General features: G+C 46.4%; 1 protein-coding gene across 1 annotated transcript in view; it reads right to left on the reverse strand.

The window, feature by feature from the left end:
- Positions 1 to 1,365: 1,365 nt before the first annotated feature.
- Positions 1,366 to 22,312, reverse strand: part of dagla (diacylglycerol lipase, alpha) — a 533,527-nt gene continuing 512,580 nt past the window's right edge. Inside the window, exon 22 of the mRNA XM_072517705.1 lies at positions 1,366 to 5,716. Coding sequence (XP_072373806.1) covers positions 4,756 to 5,716 — 961 coding nt within the window. The 3' untranslated portion in view covers positions 1,366 to 4,755. The remainder of the gene's footprint in view (positions 5,717 to 22,312) is intronic.

A 22,312-nucleotide genomic window follows, 5' to 3' on the forward strand; every position in this document is an offset into this window, starting at 1 on the left:
GGTTTCCTCCGGGTGCTCCGGTTTCCTCCCACAGTCCAAAGACGTGCAGGTTAGGTGGATTGGCCATGCTAAAAATTGCCCGTAGTGTCCATAAGGGTTGGGAGGGGTTATTGGGTTGCGGGGATAGGGTGGAAGTGAGGGATTAATGGGGGTCGGTGCAGACTCGATGGGCCGAATGGCCTCCTTCTGCACTGTATGTTCTATGTCTATGTATGCTGTTTATATTTCAGATTTCCAGCATCTGCAGTATATTGCTTTTGTATATGTGAGAAGAGCAGCCCGAGGGCACATGATGCTCATAACCAGTGAGAATATGTCTGCTCTGGTGCCTTCCTGCGTCAGGGACAACATTCACATCACAAAGATTTCTGGAGAAGCTTGCACTGGAGCCATGGGCGTCATATGTTAATAAGCTGCTGGATGTGGTGATGGAGGACACCATGGTCATTGTGGGGAAGCAACTTCAACATATACCTGTGCCATCATCAGTAATTTCCAAAGATGAAGCTGCAACCTTGGCACCATCGCCACAACAAACAAGTGCATCCCCCACCAGTATAGAAATTATTTGGTGGGGCATCACACAAGTTTAGATTGGGTGACCCACAGAGACCAGCACTTCACGGGAGCAGGATCTGGTGATAGAGACAGAGGCAGCTCTGGACAGCCCCCTTCTGAGAATAGAAAACAGACACTGACATGCTTAGATGGACAGAAATGCAGAGCCTCGGGGTTAATACAGGGTGGGTCTCCCTGGAACAGCAATATCAGAGTACAGCCAAATGTCAGAGTTCCCTGATGCAGTGTACAGTCTTGGGTAGAGATTGGAGGACTCCATTCATGAGATGTCTCAGGCAGCATGGTGGCACAGTGGTTAGCACTGCTGCCTCACAGCTCCACGGTCTCAGGTTCAATTCTGACCTTGGATAACTGTCTGTGTGGAGTTTGCACATTCTCCCCGTGTCTGCATGGGTTTCCTCCGGGTGCTCCGGTTTCCTCCCAAAGATGTGCAGGTTAGGTGGATTGTGTCCAAAAGGTTAGGTCGGGTTACTGGGATAGGGTGGAAACCTGGGCTTAAGTAGGGTGCTCTTTCCAACAGCTGGTTCAGACTCGATGGGCGGAATGGACTCCTTCTGCACTGTAGAAATTCTATGATATGAGCACATGAGTTCTTCCATTAAAAGAGTAGCTTACCTCACAGAGAGGCATATGCTGCCACACACTGAGTGGATGCAGGAACATTGTACTGACATGCACTGAATACGTGCCTCATTCTGGAGCACTGACAGGTCAGATGCAATTATGATGTGAAGATGCTTCGACAGGCAATCAGTTGCCCCCCCCCCACCCCCCCCACCTCCCAGTTGCTGGTTCTCCTGAAAAGGGTTCAGGCAGCCAAGGATGATATCAAGGGGGCCATCCCTCACAGCCACCTTCATCATTGGCTCCTTCCTTGGCCTCTCTCAGACACCATCTATACTGTCAGCCGCTAAGACCAAGGCTCCCTCTGAATTGTTGCAGGTGGGGCAACTGGGATGGTGCTCGAGACACTGAGAATGGGCACTATGAACACCTCACCGCATGCAGAGGAAAGCAAGCAGCTTGCCTCCATTTCTACCTCAGCCATAGAGGGGAGCACCCTGTAGGAGCAGCTGCATGTGGATGTTGCCGCGACAATAAAACACTGTGTTTTCCTTAATACCACCAATTGAGCATCAATGCAATTAAATGGTTCATAGGTGAACCATGAATTGTGAGATCCCACTGTTTTGAGGGCATTAAGGCACCAGCATGATGAAGCATGTGCAGTACAAAAGTGGGTGGTCAGGGACACAAGTAGCTGATGGTAACATGTTTTCCAAGCACTAAGGAAAATAGGAGATGAAAAATGAAATGAAAATCGCTTATTGTCACAAGTAGGCTTCAAATGAAGTTACTGTGAAAAGCCCCTAGTCGCCACATTCCGGCGCCTGTTCGGGGAGGCTGGTACGGGAAATGAACCGTGCTGCTGGCCTGCCTTGGTCTGCTTTAAACGCCAGCTATTTAGCCCAGTGTGCTAAACCAGCCCCAGAGATGGCTCTGCATGGCAGATATTTTGGTTGTGGCTGTCCACAGTAGGGGATGTGAGGTACTGGGTTCAGTGCCATCCAGGATGAGCCATCCTCACGGGAACTGAGCTCTCCTGCCATCTTGGTCAATGGTTTGACGTCACAGCAGGACATTTGGAAGGCTTTGCAGAACATAATCTTTGTGTCCAACCGCAGTCTTCCTCCTCCTCTGAAGACAAGTGCCACTCCTCCAAATCTTCACCCTCAAGATTGACACCTCTCTGGAGGGCCAGGTTGCATAGCATGCTACAATCATGCAAGAAACATTCAGTGAGTATCAAAACATTGGAACTGCATCTTCAGCAGCCTGATAGCCTGCTCTATGGTGGTACATGTGTCAGCAGATATTGCATCAACGGATAACCCTTGCCCCTATGAGCCACCATAGTCTCTTTGGTGGCATGAGCAGCTGTGGCATCTGCAATTGACTTTGGTTGAGACAACATGGCAACATTGAACACACCTGCAGAAAATGCTTATGGTGCTTGCACACCAGCTGTACACGAAGGGAGTGAAATCCCTTCAAATATCGAAATGGCCCCTGGCTACGTTGCTCGGGTCTTGATGATCATATGATTGCAGTCAATCACATCTGATGGAATCTTGCCACGGAGCCCTCTGGGCCTTAGTGTCCTCACACAAGGCATTTGTCCCCTGCTATGATCGATGCCTGCTTGCGAGGTGCCACACAGGCCCACTGAGTGCCCCTTGAAAAAACCCAGATGAAGTTCAGCAACACCGGACAGGACATGCTCATGCAATCCGTGAGCCCGGAGATTCTCCTCCACGAGGGTACACAGATCAACCATTTGTTCTGATGGACACAGCTTCTGGCAGCACTGCTCCTCAACATTCCAGGAAGTTGATTCCTTGGCATATACCCTATGATGAGCCAAGCATCTTTGTGCCCTCTCTGCCCTTTAGAATTAGATGGTACCTCTACATCCCTCTGTACCAAGGGGCTGTATGTGCCACTGGTGCAGCTGCCACTCATCACTACTCAATTTCACCTCAGAGTAGCTGAGCTCCAGGTCCAGGAATGATCACTTGGCACAACTGCACAGGAATCACTGTCTGAGCCCTCGTGCTTACCTCACTGACCCCTGCAGGTGCACTCCCTCGCGATGGCCTCATCATCTCCACATGAAACACAGAGCAAGCTTTGCTCATGGAATAGCCGTGTGTGCAAATGCAAGAGCTCCTCTCTGCTCTCTCCACCATTTATGCAACAAACGACTGGCTCTCGCTTCTCTGACTGGCCTCCGTCGTGCAGTCACCTCACCTCGATGAAAATGGTGCGGAACCAGCATGTTTCCCATGCATCACCTTCAAAATCTCAGTCAGCCCTACAACGAGCTCCCAAGCAGCTTAACTGCCTCAAGGCTGGATAGATTGGGCCTTTTTTCCATGGTGCATTGGGGGCTTAGGGGTGATCTTATCGAGGACTATAAAATAATGAGGGGCATGATAAGGTAGATAATCAACATCTTTTCCCAACGGTGGGGGAGTCTAAAATTAGAGGGCATAGGTTTAAGGTAAGACGGGTGAGAAACAAAAGGGTCCAGAGTGGCAATTTTTCACACAGGGGGTGTGAGTGTCTGGAACGAGCTGCCAGAGGCAGTAGCAGAGGCGGGTACAATTTTGTCTTTTAAAAAGCATTTAGATAGTTATATGGGAAAGATGGGTATAGAGGGATATGGGCCGAATGCGGGCAATTGGGACTAGCTTAATGGTAAAAACTGGGCAGCATGGACAAGTTGGGCCGAAGGGCCTGTTTTCATTCTGTAAACCTCTAATGACTCTAAATAATGCCCTGCCACTTTCACGCAGATTGCCACAATGCTGAGAAACGCTTCCACCAAAAATCACAGGGAGGTGGGACCATTTTAGGAACAGGTTTGTTGAATTTGCTGGAATGTCCAGCAAACATACCTTCACCGCAGAATGAAAATCCAGCTCATTAACTTGACTTTTCTCCTTCAGATTCATAATAATCTGCTGTGCATGTTCTGTTTTTAATTTAGATATCTAGCATTCAGTTTTCCATTTGTCGCTAACATAATTGGAAACAATATGGAGAGGATCAGGTAAAAATGTCCTTTTCAGTGATCCTGTACTATAACCCCTCTGTTTCTGGCACTGGTGAGATCAGTACTAATGCCACATATCACTAATGGGCCAAGTTTATTTTGTAACCTTCAATTCATAATCAAACCTGGATGTAGCTAACTTTGGGGTGGTACAAGTCTGCTTTGAAACTCCATTGCAAAAACACCCATCAATCTCAAAAATAAAACAATAATCTTTAGCAAAATTAATACCCTCCCTCGTTTGGTATTCAATCGGTAACCAAATGTTAGGCATCTTATTCACCTTGTTCGTTACTCACACATGGACCAAGAGGTTAACAAAAGACTGCATAATTTCAATGCAGGTTAACTACGTTCCCCTTCAATGTGACAACTGCTGGTCAGATCATGACTTCCGACTCCATCGCAGTCATTATACCGGGTCAATTCTATTATTATACCATTGTGGGTTTAAGTGGTTTGCACTCATCGTTAAAGTTTCACAATTCTGCTCTTTAAAAAAAAGCCACTTCAAAGTCAGCATGCTAATATGCTCCGTTAAGTACTTTACAGAGGTTCTAAAGAGCTGAGATGATAACTTCTGCAGGTTTATTAGAATTAGGTTGGTGATCTGCTGGAGTTGAAGTTCTCAACTTTGTATCCATAGTCAGGCACTCCTGGCTGCTTATGCAGGTTGGAGAAATATCCATCAGTTCGCCTGATGAACTGAATGGAAAGGAGGGAGACACCGAAATCCCAGATGAGGTGCCAGCATCCGCTGATCCGACAAAGAGACGGGGTGGTTTTGGCACTAAGTTAGGTTCAAATTGCGCCCGCATCAGGATTTCATGCTCACTTACTGACTTGGGAATTTCATTATAGTCTTCCAGACTATCGTCGAGTACCAAATGATAAATATCTTGGAAGGAGCTGCTTTTACCATCCAAATTGAAAAGACTGTCTATAAACTCAGCAAATTCAAGCACTTGTGGACTTGGCACTTCTCGCAGACTTTCTGTCCATTCTTTACTGTCATCTTCCATTGGAAACTTATCAGAAAAACTATCTGCTTCCACCTCTGCGGCTCGTTTGTTCTCTTCCTCAATAAGGTCTGCTTGAAGGGGACTAGGCAGAGAATAACAGCTGTTATGCAGCGGTTCGAGTGGTTGCACTTCCTGAGAATGCTTAGATAAACTGTCTGCGGCAAGTAACTCAGTCCGGGAACTAAGGGAAGGATTCTCCTCTGGAATTGCTGGATCAATGTAAAAACAATGCGACTCATCCTTCTCCATTACAACATGTAGACTTGGAGAACCCCTTATGCTGCGAAATCCAGAGGAGCGGCGTGAATCAAAACTGTAGATAGACTCATTGTCAGAAAGACTTTCCATGGTGGCGAGTGGAGCCCTACGCTCCTCTATTTCAGTCACCAGCCTCTCCTTAGTGTTCATTAGAAGTAACTCAACAGAGTCATTTTGGCACTTTTTCTGTTTTGTCTGATAAAGATCTCCAAAACTCAGTTCGGATTTTGACTGACTCCTGGAAAGAGAATAAGCACAGTTATACAACAAATATTGAATTTTAAAAATGGAAACATTTGGCGTCAAATTACTTACTATCTACACTCTTGATTACCTAAAAGTGCATTGGATTGTACTTCACTCAATATAAGGTACATTGAAATTACCTTTCGGAGGAGAATAAAAGTGACAGAAACATCGAGATAGTTTACATGAATTTTGTACCCAAAGTGATAACACTCCATTATAAAGCAGGTGAATTTCATGGCTCTGACAATGGCTTGAACCTGACATTTCACAGGTCCTGAGAGGAAAGTTCAGACGTGGAGACAAAACAAATCTCCTTCTACTGTTTTGTGTGTGCACTGGAGCCTGTGTGACAGTTATAACAACATTGTTTACTGGCAGTGGAGCAAGGCAACCACTGGATATTGAACAGGTGGTAGAGCAGGGCACACCAGTGCAGCAGAATGGAGAATCAGTAGGTAGCCAAGGTGAATCCAAGCGGGATGCTATAATCATCAGGGGTTTATGCCAGCAATGGCAACAGAGCTGGGACTAGGGGCGGGAGAATTGTAGGGCCAAGGTAAGTCACACTCTGATAGGAGTCTGCACTGATAGCACTCAAGTGGAGATGGGTAAGAAATGTCCAAATGTAAAAGGACACATTTTTTTGTTCCATAAATTATAGCATAGTCTAGCATACATTTTCAGGACATTAGTTTGCACCTTACAGCTAGAGCATAATAATTGTTTATACCTCAGCAGTGATTCAACTTTGTTTAAATCAACCAAAGTGGCTATATCATGAAATAAAACAAATGGCAGAGCATTTCACTTCTGGCTATTAATTTTCAGTTCTGGGGTAAGAGTAACATACTGTTGGTTTGATTATGAATTGAAGGTTTGCAAAAAGACCAAACCAATCACCCACAGATTAGATGTTTATTAAAAATCATAGGGAGTAATTTTCAGTAAAATCCATTAATCTCTGGTGACTAAATAGCACTATGTTGTTTTAGTATCCCGTTGTGTCAAAGTATACATATATATTTTTGTCTGGCAATATTATATTTCACATCTTTGATGATGATGCAATTTGGTGGGCATCGGATATATTCTTCAATAACGCGGCTACTTTGATTAGGAACCATTGATTGAACACAGGCCATACATGAATTAAATGTGAGCTTCAGCTCAAAAGAGAATCAATCTGCTTTGAAATGAAATGAAAATGAAATGAAATGAAAACAGCTGCCTAATCATGAATGTGCGATGAACATTTGGGTAAACTCAAACAATGAGGATTTTCTTCAAGTTAATTGCTATTTAATGAAGTTTTAGCTACTTAGAATGGTTGTGGCATTCAAGGACATTCAACCTGCTATGACTGTGCCGGTTCTCTGATAAAGCAACTCAACTAGTCCTACTTCTCACCATTTCCCCATAGCCATGCAAATTTTTGTCTTCAGATAAATATCCAGTTCCCTTATGAAAATGGACCCTAATACCTCCTCATACCTGGCCTTGATCCCCCAACGGCTGAATACAAAGAACAAAGAAAAGCACAGCACAGGAACAGGCCCTTCGGCCCTCAAAGCCTAGGCCGACCATGCTGCCCGTCTAAACTAAAATTGTCTACACTTCCGGAGTCTGTATCCCTTTATTCGCATCCTATTCATGTATTTGTCAAGATGCCCCTTAAACGTCACTATCGTCCCTGCCTCCTCCGGCAGGGAGTTCCAGGCACCCACTACCCTCTGTGGAAAAAACTTGCCTCGTACATCTCCTCTAAACCTTGCCCCTCACACCTTAAACCTATGCTCCCTAGTAATTGGCCCCTCTACTCTGGGAAAAAGTCTCTGACTATCCACTCTGTCTATGCCCCCTTAACTTTGTAGACCTCTATCAGGTCGCCCCTCAACCTCCTTCGTTCCAGTGAGCCTTCTTGACTACCTGCTCCACCTGTGTTGCCCCTTTCAGTGACCTGTACACCTAGATCTCTCTGACTGTCAATACTCTTGAGGGTTCTACCATTCACTATATTCCCTACCTGTATTAGACCTTCCAAAATGCATTACCTCACATTTGTCCGGATTAAACTCCATCTGCCATCTCTCCGCCCAAGTCTCCAAACGATCTAAATCCTGCTGTATTCTCTGACAGTCCTCATTGCTATCCGCAATTCCACCAAACTTTGTGTCGTCCGCAAACTTACTAATCAGACCAGTTACATTTCCTCCAAATCATTTATATATACTACGAACAGCAAAGGTCCCAGCACTGAACCCTGTGGAACACCACTAGTCACAGCCCTCCAATCAGAAAAGCACCCTTCCATTGCTACTCTCTGCCTTCTATGACATAGCCAGTTCTGTATCCATCTTGCCAGCTCACCTCTGATCCCACAGTGTGACTTCGCCTTTTGTACCAGTCTGCCACGAGGGACCTTGTCAAAGGCCTTACTGAAGTCCGTATAGACAACATCCATTGACCTACCTGCATCAATCATCTTTGTGATCGCCTCGGAAAACTCTATCAAGTTAGTGAGACACGACCTCCCCTTCACAAAACCGTGCTGCCTCTCGCGAATACGTCCACTTGCTTCCAAATGGGAGTAGAGCCTGTCTCGAAGAATTCTCTCCAGTAATTTCCCTACCACTGACGTAAGGCTCACTGGATTCCAGTTCCCTGGATTATCCTTGCTACCCTTCTTAAACAAATGAACAACATTAGCTATTCTCCAGTCCTCCGGGACATCACCTGAAGACAGTGAAGATCCAAAGATTTCTGGCAAGGCCTCAGCAATTTCTTCTCTTGTCTCCTTCAGTGTTCTGGGGTAGATCCCATCAGGCCCTGGGGACTTGTCCACTCCTATTTTTCAAGACCCCCAATACCTCGTCTTTTTGGATCTCAATGTGACCTAGGCTATCTACAGACCCTTCTCCAGACTCAACATCCACCAATTCTTTCTCTTTGGTGAATATTGATGCAAAGTATTCATTTAGTACCCTGCCCATCTCCTCTGGTTCCATACATAGATTCCATCCCCTGTCCTTCAGTGGGCCAACCCTTTCCCTGGCTACCCTCTTGCTTTTTATGTACGTTAAAAAGCCTTGTGATTTTCCTTAACCCTATTTGCCAATGACTATTCGTGACCCCTTTTAGCCCTCCTGACTCCTTGCTTAAGTTCCTTCCTACTTTCGTTATATTCCACACAGGCTTTGTCTGTTCCCAGCCTTCTGGCCCTGACAAATGCCTCCTTTTTCTTTTTGATGAGGCCTACAATATCTCTCGTTATCCAAGGTTCCCGAAATTTGCCATATTTATCCTTCTTCGTCACAGGAACATGCCCGTCCTCAATTCCTTTCAACTGACATTTGAAAGCCTCCCACATGTCAGATGTTGATTTACCCTCAAACATCCGCCCCTAATCTAAGTTCTTCAGTTTCTCCAATATAATCCGTCCATAAATACCGGAGGTGCTCCCTTCCTCCGACCCTGCAAGCAAAAGAACCCTCTCCATTAGAGAGGTGGGAGCGCCATGGGGAATGTTGGGAAAATGTTTCGCAAAGTTGCAAACTTGTAGATATCGGAATAAGGCAGGCTGCGAAAGCTCAAATATCTCCAACAGTTCCTCTAAACTGGCAAACTACCCTTCATGGAACAGATCACCCATTCTCTCCAACCCCACAAAAGTTGCATCCAATCTCGTAGGCTCGAACAGATGATTCACAAAAATCAGAGCCAGCTTCAATACTGACCCCAACTTAAAATGCTGTCAAAATTGTCTCCATATCTTCAGTGCAGACAACCACTGGATTCGCCGAATACTTTTACAGTGAGAAAGGGAATGAGGCCGTCACTAATGCTTTCAGACCAGAAACTCCACACGATCCCATATGTCTTATTAACCACTTTCTCAACCTGCCCTGCCACCTTCAACAAACACATGCATACCCTCAGGTCCCTCTGCCCCGCTTCCTCTTTAGAATTGCATTTTTTATTTTATATTGCCTCCCCTTGTTCTTGCGATTGAAATACATTCACATTTTTTCCCATTAATTTCACCTGTCACATGTCTGCCCATTCCATCAGCGAAACTCCTCTTGAACTCCTAGGCGACTAGGGGCTTTTCACAGTAACTTCATTTGAAGTCTACTTGTGACAATAAGCAATTTTCATTTCATTTCATTTCAAGTCTCTCTCTATCCCCCTCAAAGTTCACAACACTCCCACATTTTGTGACATCTGCAAATTTGAAATTGTGCCCTGCACACCAAAGTCTAGGTCATTAATTAAGAAAATAAGGTTCCTAATACCTTTGTTATGGGTCCGGGTTTACAGAACCCCAGTGTTTCATGGAGTTCAACCGACCCACAACTTGTAATAGATTGTGGTGAGATACAGCAGAAATGGACAAGTAGTTTTTAAAACAAAACAATGTTTATTCAATGAACGCAAGTTAACCTTTTTAAAATAAACATTGAATATCTTAACACCCATTACTTCAAAGATAACTCCAAAAGACTACAACACTAAATAATCCTTCAAACTGTTCCTTTAAACATCCAAAAGACTTCAAACCTTCAAAGATAGGAGCACATTAGGTTACATTCAATATATTTATAGCCTTTGGATTGCAGAAATCAACAGACCAGCTCTGTGTTTCTTCCAGCTCACAGCAAAACACACAGACACGCCCAGCTGCGTTCTCAACTGAAACTCAAAAAAGCAGAAGTGAGCTCAGCTCCCCCCACCCTCTGACATCACTTCAGTAATATGATCAGCTCCATTTCTTAAAGGCACATTGCTTAAACATCAATTTCTGAAAGGAACTCTCACATGACACCTTCCACCAGCTGGAAGAACTGTTTGCCACTAATCTGTTTCCTATCATTCAACAAATTACATATCCATTCTGCCATGGTCCCTCTTCTTCAACTTTGCTGACAAGCCTCTTATATGGCATTTTACTTGACGCCTTTTGGAAGTTCATGCATTCTGCCTGAACTGTATTAACCTCATCGACTCTCTCTCAATGCATACAAATGTTTATCAGAACCCAAAGGTCTATTTCCACCTCTGTAACATTGCCTAATGTCACCCACACTTCAGCTCATTTACTGCTGAAATTGTAATCCACGCCTTTGTTATCACTAGAGTTATCAATTCCAATTTTAAAATTCTCATTCTTACTTTAAATCCCTCCATGATCTCAACCCTCTCTCTGTATAATCTCCCTCAACACCATATCCCTCCGAGATATCTGTACTCTTCTAATGTAGGAATAATGAGCATCCCGATTTTAATTGCTCCATTACTAATGGCCATATCTTCACCTGCCAAGCTCTGGAATTCCCTCTTTAACCCTCTCTTTCTTTCTTCAAGATGCTCCTTACACTCTACCTCTTTGACAAAGCTTTTGTCATCTTCCTAAATATTGCCGTAAGTGACAAATTCTGCTTCATAATGCTCTGGTGAAGCACCTATAGATATTTTATTACGTTAAATGTGCTTCGTAGAGACCCCTGGTGGTGGCCATGGAGTGAGTGGTCGCACATTTGGTTGCTCCTGCTTGAGGCAGAATTGTTTGGTCCTTGTTACCCATTCACAAAGGTGTTTGCTGGTACAAGGTGCAGGAACAGACAGAGCTAAGGATTCTCCTCTGCGTAGGCACATCTCAGTCCTATCAAACAAGGAGTGCAACTGTAAAGGGGAAACAGTCAGACCAGGAGCTTTCGCGAAGTCCGACAGAAGGAAAGATGGCAGAAAGCTCTGTGGCGTCGTTGTCCACTCAGTGGTCCACGGAACAATAATTGGTGGGAGTTTTTAACGGTTAACCTCAGGTAGCAAAGGCATGAGGCCTAAGAGGACCTGGCTAAGCTGGCAGACCTGATTCGGGCAGCCATCGAGAGAGTGGAGCAGAGATTGGAGGCACATAGTGCATCGCTCGAAAAAGTGGAAGAGTCGGTGGCGGACCATGATGACCGGCTGGCCTCATTAGAGGCAGAGATTACGTTGGTGGTGGAGGGCCAAAAGCTGAGGGAGAAAGTGGACGATTTGAAGAATCGGTCGAGGAGGCAGAATCTCCAGAATATGGGGTTGCCTGAAGGCATTGAGGGAATGCAGGCCATGAAGAATGCGAGCATGCTTGGGAAAGGTGATGGGGAAAGAGGGTCTTTGACTGACCCCTCCACCCCACCTCGAGGTGGATCGAGCTCACAGGTCGCTGAGGAGGCCGATGGAGGGGGACCAGCCAAGGGCAATGGTGGTACGACTGCAGAGATATCTGGACAAGGAGAAGATTCTGCGGTGGGGCAAGGAGACGAGCAAGTGCTCGTGGGAAGGGAATTTGATTAAGGTCTACTAGGATCTGGGTGCGGAGCAGGCTATGTGCCGGGCTGGGTTCAAAAGAGCCAAAGGGGTCCTGTTCAAGGAAGGGGTAAAGTTTGGAATGCTGTACCCAGCCCAGTTGTGGAGTACCAAAGCCAGGAGTTCTACATGGACACACCGGAGGACGCGAGGAGGTTTTTGCGAGACCATGGACTTGGGGACTTGTAAGAACTTTGGACTATGGACATACCAGTGGGGGAGTGTTGCCACTTTTTGGGTGGATTGAATGTTGTATCAAGTTTTATATTATGTGGGTTATTAGGTTTGTTGCTAATGTTTGGTTGGCTCTTAATTTGGCTCTGTTTAATCACGTTTGCTCAAGAGTCGCCAGGTATCTTTCGACACCGCCACAAGGTTCAGAACCGAATACTGATCAATGACTCGATACACCAGTTAGTAAGTTCAAAAGCAATGTTCATTTATTTACACAAAGTCAAATCTACTCATGCATAAACTCTACAAACTAAACTACCACTATTACTAAAGCCTCTACTTAGCTTCGGGTGCCCACTCAGTCAGAGGAACAATGGTCGTTGCTCGGTTCTGAGGCTGCTGGGTTGAGCTGTTTACAGGGTAGCAACTAGGAGCATCTATCTCGTAGCGTGCATTGACTTGGAACTTACTTGGTCTGCTGTAGCTGCTAGGCTGGTCTCTCTCTTCGTTGAGAGCCAAAGCCAAAGGAGGAAGATTCTCCCTTGGGGAATATTTTTTATACTGAAAAGGGCTTCACACGCTTTTGGGCAGGCCTTGAACTTGGCCTCACCTAATTGGGTCATTCTCAATCAGTCGTATCGATTTTCCCCCAATAGAGGGGTGGTTCCCTGATCGCTGGGCGTGTCCTGGTGACTGTTAGTCTGCTTTGTCTTAGCCTCTTCTGGCGCCGGGGAGTCTGTATCTAAATGTTTCCCTTTTGTCCCCGGAGATGGCTCATTAGTATGTAGATTGCTTGGTAGTTTCTGTCCTGTCTGAGAGTTTAAGGTTCTAATCAACAGACAGAGCTTGCACCTGCTTGTTTCTTAGCATTGTCCAATTTTCCCTGCATTCTTTGCAAGTGTCCATTTTGTAATCGGGACGTGGCCTTCCCAGATCGCTACACTCCCTCCTTGTGATCCTCAACGCGAAGCATGAAGGATCACATTACTATGTCGTCTTCATCCTGTGACCACCGGGGCACCCATACTTAGGCTCTACACTGTCCTATCCTATGCAACATAATTTTACCTAAACCATTTAAAATACATTCATTATCATAAAAACTCTACGGGGCGCTATGACATTAATCCATGCATTACAGAAAAAAAAAACTGGAACCTCTAACTATTCTCAATAAGCTATCCTCATTCAAACAATCCAAAAATACAAACAATCCAAAAATAATCTATACAGAATAGCAGCACACAAATTTCTCTGGCCTGGCAGTCAGACACAGAGGTTTACATCTCTTTATTCCATAGAATGCATTAAACAAATGGATGCTCTTTAATCCGTCCCAATGGGTTCGGGGGTCTGGTGAAATCCGAAAATGGGGGACCTAAAACTGCATATCGGGTTGCGAGAGCGATATGCTCTCTTTCGCCATTTCCTAACTCTAAACGTTTACACGACACTGCAAAGTATCGCCAGCACTAAGAGTGCTTCAACTACATATGAGAGTGAGTACCAGGTGATAAACTTATCACACCAGTCGGTGTATTGCTAGCTGTCGCTGGGCTAGTTATCTCAGGGTTCCATGTATTGTAGGGGTGAGAATAGTTTACGGTTTGTGTGGTAGGGGTCAGGGGGGTAGTGTCCGCGCGCAACTGAAGGGATCCCGCTAAGATCCATGAGAACATGAAGGCTGTCTTCATCTTTGTCGGACTTCTTCTTTGTCTTCCTCTGGGGTTCCTGGGATTCTGGAGTTCTGTGAACACAAGCATAATATCTGTTATTATCTTGCTTACGATCTCGTATGTCTGTCTGTCCTTTATTGCCAATTTCCCTTTATAATTGGTCACCATCTGTGACTCCCTCGTTTCTTTTTTTTTTAAGCCAAATATTTGGACTAGACATCTACGAAAAATACTGCCATACTGCGAGCCGTCTCGCAGCCTGTGTGATTTACCATCCCAGTGTTTGAGGATGTAAATAGCATAGGGAAGCAACCTAAGGGTTGCCAAAACCAAACAAAAGAATTTTGAACTTAGCGAGCCAAAATGGGGTGCGTATGGGCGGCGGGTAAGAAATGGGTGGAATTCCCGGGTAGGACGGTGATCAATGCCATTTGTGCTCTACCCGAGCATAGCTGACCAGAGGGGGGTCCTCAGGCAGGGCGGAGACCAATGCTGTTTCTCCACTGCCTGAGCAACCGGCAAGAACGGGTAAGAATGTGGTCTTCGTGGGGGCTTCCTCTCGAATCAGGGGAGCAACTATGAGTCGTGTTCTGTCGACAAACTAGTTCCTCTGAACTATTGTCTGGGGACAAACTTGTTCCATTAACAAGTTTCTGGGGACAAACTAGTTCCTCTAACAGCCATTGGGCGTCAAAGGAGTGGTGACGTGGGGCCGTGAAAACTTTCGGGTTTACAAACAACACTTAACGTTAACACTAACGAGTAAAGATTCAACAAACATGGTGCAGGTTCCATCAGAAAGGACATCGTATCGCTCCATCGGTTCCTTTTTTCTCCATCATCTGGACACCTCACTGCTCAATAGCGAACAGGGTCGCAAAGGGATTTATTTGGTGAGAGTCAGACTCTAAGTCATCATCTTCTCCCGGCTGCCAAACTCTTGTCTGTAGTAACTGTGCTAAAGCTGCTTAGGGCGAATTGGGGTCCATCTCATCATTCCGGACGAGCCTGAAAGAATTGTCTCGGTGCCAGAATCGTGTGTCGAGGTTGGAGCTACTATGCTTCAATCCGTAATCGTCGGGTGGTGGGTCTGGGTCAGGGGCTTTGATATAAGTGATCTCAAATGGGTCAGTAGAATCATGCTCGGATTCGCTGGGAGTGGGGCCTGGTGCAGGGGTATAGTCGTAATGTGGTGTGCTGTGGCTGTCGTCATTGTGATCGCTATCACTGTCGCTGCTGGTTGAAGGAAGGGAGAGGCGGAGTCGTGCCTCTGGGGGCGGAGTTGAAGTCATGTCGGAGGACGGGCTGGACTGGGTGGGGGAGGGTAGGAATACGTCATCTGTGGCGGGGTGTGATCGTCTGCTGCTGCAAGCAGGATGTGGTGTGTGTGGTTATTCTGTGAGCCGTAAGCCTTGAGCTGGTTTATTTGAAACCACGCAGACTTACCATTGGGATAGGTTATTTTGATTACTGAGGTGCTTACTTTCTCCGAAATGGAGTACGGTCCGGAAAATTTTGGGGAAAGGAATGAACTGGGGTTGTAAAGGGAAAGCATCACTTGTTGCCCTACTGTAAACTCCGTGGCTTGTACTGTTTTGTCGAATCAAGCCTTGCTCTTTTTCTTCCTGGTACCAAGTCTCACTGCTGCTGCGAGTTGGGCGGCCTTTATGTTCTGTACCAGTTGTGTAACCGCATTTACATGCGTAAGGGCTGTAACTGCTGGGCTGGCCAAATCCAGTCCTAATAAATACTCAGTGCCTTTCATGGGGCGTCCGGTCATGAGGGTGTGGGGGTGTATCCTGTGGATGTAGATACCGTGTTTCTTAAGAGCATCAAAGCAAATGGGAGTACTGAATCCCAGGTGCTGTTATTTTGCTGTACCATTTTCCTGAGGGTGGCTTTCAATGTCCTATTCATTCGTTCTACCATACCACTTGACTGGGGGTGGTATGCGATATGGAACTTTTGCCTAATGCCGAAAATCGTGAGGACGTTTTTCATTACACGTCCAGTGAAATGGGAGCCTTGATCGGACTCTATACTGCGTGGGAGGCCCCATCTTGTAAAGATGTGGTGTGTTAATATTTTAGCCGTCGTCTTGGCCGTATTAGTTCTTGATGGAAATGCTTCCACCCATTTTGTGAAGGTGTCTATGACCACCAACACATACTTGTAACCATTTCTGCACGGGGGGTAGGGGTCCCATCTAATCTATCTGGAGATTTGTCCAGGGTCCATTAATGGGGCGGGTATGACTAAGTTGAGCCTTTTTAGCATATCTGTCCGGATTGTTCTGGGCACAGATTAAGCAATTCTCTACGTAGTGCGTTACATCGATTTTTAAATCAGGCCACCAGCAGAGCGGTCTGAGGTGGGCTAGGGTGGGTTCAATTCCTTGGTGTCCATGATTGTCATGGAACTGACAAATGATCTGGTTCCTGTCCTGGCTGGGAACTATACAAATGCCATCCTTTAAAATCACACCGTCGTGTGTGGTGATTGCGTTCCTAAACTTGTCGTACGGGGCTGGGAAGGTTCCCTTTAAAACTTCCCTGAGTTTCTCGTCCTCTTTCTGGACCTTCGCTAAATCCTGAATGTTGGTCTGTGAGACCTGAACTGCGTGTACTGGGGTGCTTTGAGGGGGGGGGGGGGGTTCCAAAAATAACCATGCCTGGGGCCTGCCTTCGCTAGGCTGTCTGCTTTAACGTTACCGGGGAGGGGGGGGGGGGGGAAGAACGGTGGTGACTGCGAACTGTAATTATTCCATATTTCCTATCCTTCGCTGTCTCTAAGATATGGCGGAGTAATGGGGCTGAGGGCAGGGGCTTACCATCCGCGTAAACAAATCCTCTTGTTTCCCAGAGTGGTAGGAACTTTGTCAAACTATTACAGACATACAAGCTGTCTGAATAGATGTCTGCTGGGGTCGGGAACGGGTCTGGGTGGTCCACAATATATGCAATCGCTGCCTGCTCTGCTGCCTGCGAGCCTAAGTGTCCTGGCAACTTTAAGGACATTTCATTTAGGGCGCGTCCCTACTCGTCCTCTACATATATACCGCAACCGGTAATTCTCTCTCCATTTAACACTGTGGATGAGCCATCCACATAAATCTTCAGGGGTGCGCACGTGTCTGTGGGCTGGGATCTCTGGGATGTACTACCTGTCTTCCTGGGGGGTGTTTTGGGAATAAATGGGCCTGTGTTGTGTTTTGTGGTGATGATCTCACATTCATGAGGGGTGCCTGCATACTGCAAATTATCGGCAAGGAAGGTGTGGGTTTTGGTTCTCTTTACCGTGATGTCCCATCCCTGCAAAAGAAGGGTCCAACGGGCTACCCGGATTTGGCTGACTGTCCAATCTTTAAGTCGGCCGTCTAACAATAGCTGTGTGTGTGTTGTGAGGATGGTGATGGGGTTGAGTCATGTAATGTAGGCGAAGTGTTGTACTGCCCAAAACACTGCAAGCAGGTGCCTTTCACAGGCAGAAAATCCTTGCTCTACGGGGACTAACACACGTGAGGTGTATGCTACACATGCTACAGGGCGTAATTGGTCATGGCGTTCCTGGAGGAGCACGGCTGAAAGGGTTCGGTCGGTGCCTGCAACTTTGATTGCGTATGGGTAAAGTGGATCTGGGACCTGTAGTGCGGGGCAGTGCTGAGTGCTCTTTTTAAAGCGTCCACGGCATCTGTATGCTGTGGAAGCCATTCCCAAGGTGCCTGCTTCTTGAGAAGTTCGGAAAGGGGCGCTGCTTTAATGGCGAAACCGTCAATATGGTTTCGGCAATAGTCAACCAGTCCTAAAAATGACCGGAGGGTTGAGACATTGTGGGGAAGGGGCAATTTGACGATCGAGTCAATTCTCGTGCTCGATCTCGCGTTTACCATGAGTGATCACTGTTCCCAAGTAAATCACTTTTTCTTTCAAAATCTGGGCCTTCTTGGGGTTGACTTTACAAACAATTTCTTTTAGGAGTGCTAGGAGCTCGGCGAGAAGCAAAATGTGCTCTCCCTTGGTGTCTGTCTGTAGTAACAAGTCGTCTACATACTGGACCAGACAATCGGGGCGGGAAAATTTTGCTAAACCATTTGCCAGCTGTCGGTGGGAAATGGAGGGGGATTTGTGGAAGCCTTGTGGAAGGCACGTCCACGTGTACTGTTGCCCTTGGAATGTAAAGGTGAATTTGTACTGGCACGCTTTAGCCAATGGAATGGACCAAAAGCCATTACTAATGTCCAAAACCAAATTTTTTTTGACTGGAGTCCCTGTTTGACCATGGTCTCGGGACTTGTGGCTACGGTGGGGGCTGCTGCTGGGGTTACTTTGTTCAGTTCCCGGTAATCAATGGTCAGTCGCCATGATCCATCCGGTTTCCTGACGGGCCAAATTGGTCCGTTGTTTGTGGAGGCTACTGATCTGAGTACGCCTTGATCCAACAAACTCTCTATTACTTTGGAGATTTCTCCCTCTGCTTCCTGGGGAAATCCGTACTGCTTCTGGGGTTTAGGGTCGGGACCTGTAATGTTCACAACGCCAGCCAAATTGCCACAGTCGTGCTTGTGCTGTGCAAATGCTGCTTTATGTTCCTGCAGGACTGCCCTAACCTGTTTGTCTGCACTAATGGCTCGAGGGTCGAACCAGAAGTCTCCTACTGAGCTAATCCTATTTACGTACTCTCCTACTGTGAGCGTGGAGGGGGCTCGTGCTGCCTTTGCCATTTTCCAAACACATTTGTTAACTGGATCAAAAGAAAGGTTATGGGAGCTCATGAAATCGATCCCAAGGATATGTTCTGCTGTCTAGGGTAGATCAACTAAAACTACGGGGTGCTTAGTTGTGATGTTCCCTATTTGTATTGCTACAGAGGCTGTGATGTGTCCCTGTTGTAAATGGCCTCTAAAATCGCTGAGTGTAATGGTGTCTGTTGTGGGCCATGTGTCTCGCTGAAACAGCGTGGAGGAATTGAGTGTGGTGCGGGACCCTCCTGTGTCCCAAAGAAATTCTACGGGTTGTCCCCAGACTTTGCCTGCTACTCCCGGTCTACCGGACTTGTCCCAAAGGGTGTCGCAGACCCAAGTTGGGGAGCCCGAACACCGTCAGTCGGTGCTGTTCATGTTTGCTTTCTTTGAACGGGTGCTAACGCTATGGATCGGCTTTGCCCTATTTCTGTTTAGGGTGCCTGTCTGTTGGGTTCTCTGCTGCTTCTGGGGCGCGTTGAACTCTCGTGCAAAGTGTCCTAGCAGTCCACAGTTGTAGCATTCCTGAGTTTTGGGCTGGGGTTGGCTGTTCCTGCCCTCATTTACCCATGCGGGATTCTGGTGTGCTTTAACTGGGTTCATTTCTGCCTGCTCTTCATCGGGTGTTATAAATGCGGTTTTGCCTGGAATTGATTGCTCCCAAGCGCGGGACAATCTCTTCAAAACCCATTTTTCATTGCGGGCCTCATCTGAGGGGTCATAATTTGCGCAAGCTTTTCGTCCTGCTTCTGTGGCGTGGGAGATGAGAATTCGGGTCCATTTGGCCATATTATCTGGGGACAAATGGGCGTGGGCTAACTCTCCAAAAATTGCGGTGAAGTGAATCCACAAATGTCCAGCAAACGCTGTGGGGTTCTCTGTCTTCTTTTGCCTACACTTATTTAGGCCTTCTACGAGGTCTCCTCTGTTAAAGCCGATCGCATCAAGGATCGCTGTGTGCATCTCTTGGAGTGTGCCTCCTCCTACATTCTGTGGGTCGGGAAGGGCTGCTATGACTGAAGGGTCGAGGCTTAAAACTGTGAGCTTCACTTGCTCCTTTTCGTCCAGGCCGTACATGGTAGCCTGTTGTTTGACTTTCGTGAAAAATTGGTGGGGGTCTGAAGTGGGAAGAAATGGTGTAATTGTTCCATACGCGTCCCGTAGTTGGGTCACGGTTTACGGGGTTGTGTAAAGGAAGTCTGCTTCTCCTTCTCCTGCGGCCCTGCGGTGTGTGGTCACAGGATTCATGGGGGTGTGTTCTGCCTGTTCGGTTGGGGGTTGGGGCGCTTTCCATTTCTGGGGTTTTTCCTGCGTACATGTCCCATGTACGGATCTTTGAGCAGTCTCGTTCAATTCCTGCCAAGCGGGGCCGTTTTCTTGATCTAATTGGGGTCCGAATGTACTTTGAAATCCATTTTGAACGAAAAGCAGAGATTGCAATTCTGCAATTTGCTTCCGGCACTTTGAGTGCTCTACGGAGCTCTGCCTTTGTTCCGTTGTGGAAGTATGGAGTGCTCGTAGGGCTGCTTTTAAATCATTGCATTGTTTCTGCAATTTCTCGACTTGCTATTCTGTCTCTTGTCTTATCAAGGCCGCACGTTGCGTGTCCTGGTAGGCCTTATCATATTGTGTCTGAAAACTGTTCAAATGCGCAAGACAAGACTGATGTGCCCTCTTGACATCATCCACCTCTCTGTCCCTTGCTGCTAACTGCTCTTTTAAATATCGATTCTCCTTCTCTACCTCACTCACGTCTACCTCACTGGTTCTGTCTCTCTCCTCTATCTCTCTACGGAGCGTCCTAAAGACCTCCTCTGTGCCTCGCAATTGTGCCAAACAGGACACGATTGCCATCGGCTTGCGAGCTTTCCCTAAGCTCTTCTTGTGGATCTCTGACAGGTTCTCCCACCAAGTATGTCCTATACTCCCGGGTCCTGTTTCCTCATTATTGCAGAATTCGCTCCAAAGGGGCCATCCTTTCCCTTTGAGATATTTCCTGATCTCATCTCCCCAAACAGGACACTGTCCTACTCTACTGGTCACTGCGACCTCGAATTCCTGGGGGTTCATAAGGCGTTCCATTGCCTTCATTGCCATTTTCTCTATCTAGGATCTCTACTGAATTTGGAACAGGGGGTGATAAAGTGGTGATGTAACCACGGATACGGCTTACGCTAATTTCCAGCCTACAAAACTCCCGACAGTTTTACGCAACAAAATCTCTCAGGTTTACCTTATATCCCTGTTAGTACGCATACATTAACACATTTCCGAATCTCAGAGGCTTGATCAGTACTGTTTTGACGCTTGTGGTTTTTCTTTCTGTTCCCAATTGGATTCTCAATTCAAGTTTTGGGTTCTCTCGGAGTGGTTAGGCACATCAGATGTCGCCAGTAAATGTTGCTAATATTTGGTTGGCTCTTAATTTCGCTCTGTTTAATCACGTTTGCTCAAGAGTCGCCAGGTATCTTTTGACACCGCCACAAGGTTCAGAACTGAATACTGATCAATGACTCGATACAACAGTTCGTAAGTTCAAAAGCAATGCTCATTTATTTACACACAGTCAAATCTACTCATGCATAAATTCTACAAACTAAACTACCACTATTACTAAAGCCTATACTTAGCTTCGGGTGCCCACTCAGTCAGAGGAACAATGGCCGTTGCTCGGTTCTGAGGCTGCTGGGTTGAGCTGTTTACAGGGTAGCAACTAGGAGCGTCTATCTCGTAGCGTGCGTTGACTTGGAACTCACTTGGTCTGCTGTAGCTGCTAGGCTGGTCTCTCTCTTCGTTGAGAGCCAAAGCCAAAGGAGGAAGATTCTTCCTTGGGGAATATCTTTTATACTGAAAACGGCTACGCGTGCTTTTGGGCGGGCCTTGAACAACTAATTGGGTCTTTCTCAATCAGTCGTATCGATTTTTCTCCAATAGAGGGGTGGTTCCCTGATCGCTCGGCGTGTCCTGGTGACTGTTAGTCTGCTTTGTCTTAGCCTCTTCTGACGCCGGGGAGTCTGCCTTAACATTGTGCATCTAAATGTTTCCCTTTTGTCCCCGGAGATGGCTCATTAGTATGTAGATTGCTTGGTAGTTTCTGTCCTGTCTGAGAGTTTAAGGTTCTAATCAACAGACAGAGCTTGCATCTGCTTGTTTCTTAGCATTGTCCAATTTTCCCTGCATTCTTTTTTAAAAAAATAATTTTTATTAAAGGTTTTCATAGAATATCAAGAACAAAATGAGAAAGAAAAAAGAACCCAACAGGGTTAAGTACAAAACACAATCTAAAAAAGCAACCCCCCAAACCCCTCCCTCCCTGTACCTAAATAATAAATTAACATTAACACCCCCACTTAAGACAACAGGTGTATACACCCCCTCAGACCCTTCAGTGTAAATAACATAAACAAAAATAAAGTAAACCCCCCACCCCCCCGAGCTGCTGCTGCCATTGACCAATGTCTATCGTTCTGCCAGAAAGTCTAAGAACGGTTGCCACCGCCTAAAGAACCCTTGTACCAACCCTCTCAAGGCGAATTTCACCCTCTCCAATTTAATGAACCCTGCCATTTCGCTGATCCAGGATTCCACGCTTAGGGGCCTCGTATCTTTCCACTGAAGGAAAATCATTCGCCGGGCTACCACGGACGCAAAG

Source organism: Scyliorhinus torazame, chromosome 10 (assembly GCF_047496885.1).
Source record: "Scyliorhinus torazame isolate Kashiwa2021f chromosome 10, sScyTor2.1, whole genome shotgun sequence".
NCBI classification, from domain to species: domain Eukaryota; kingdom Metazoa; phylum Chordata; class Chondrichthyes; order Carcharhiniformes; family Scyliorhinidae; genus Scyliorhinus; species Scyliorhinus torazame.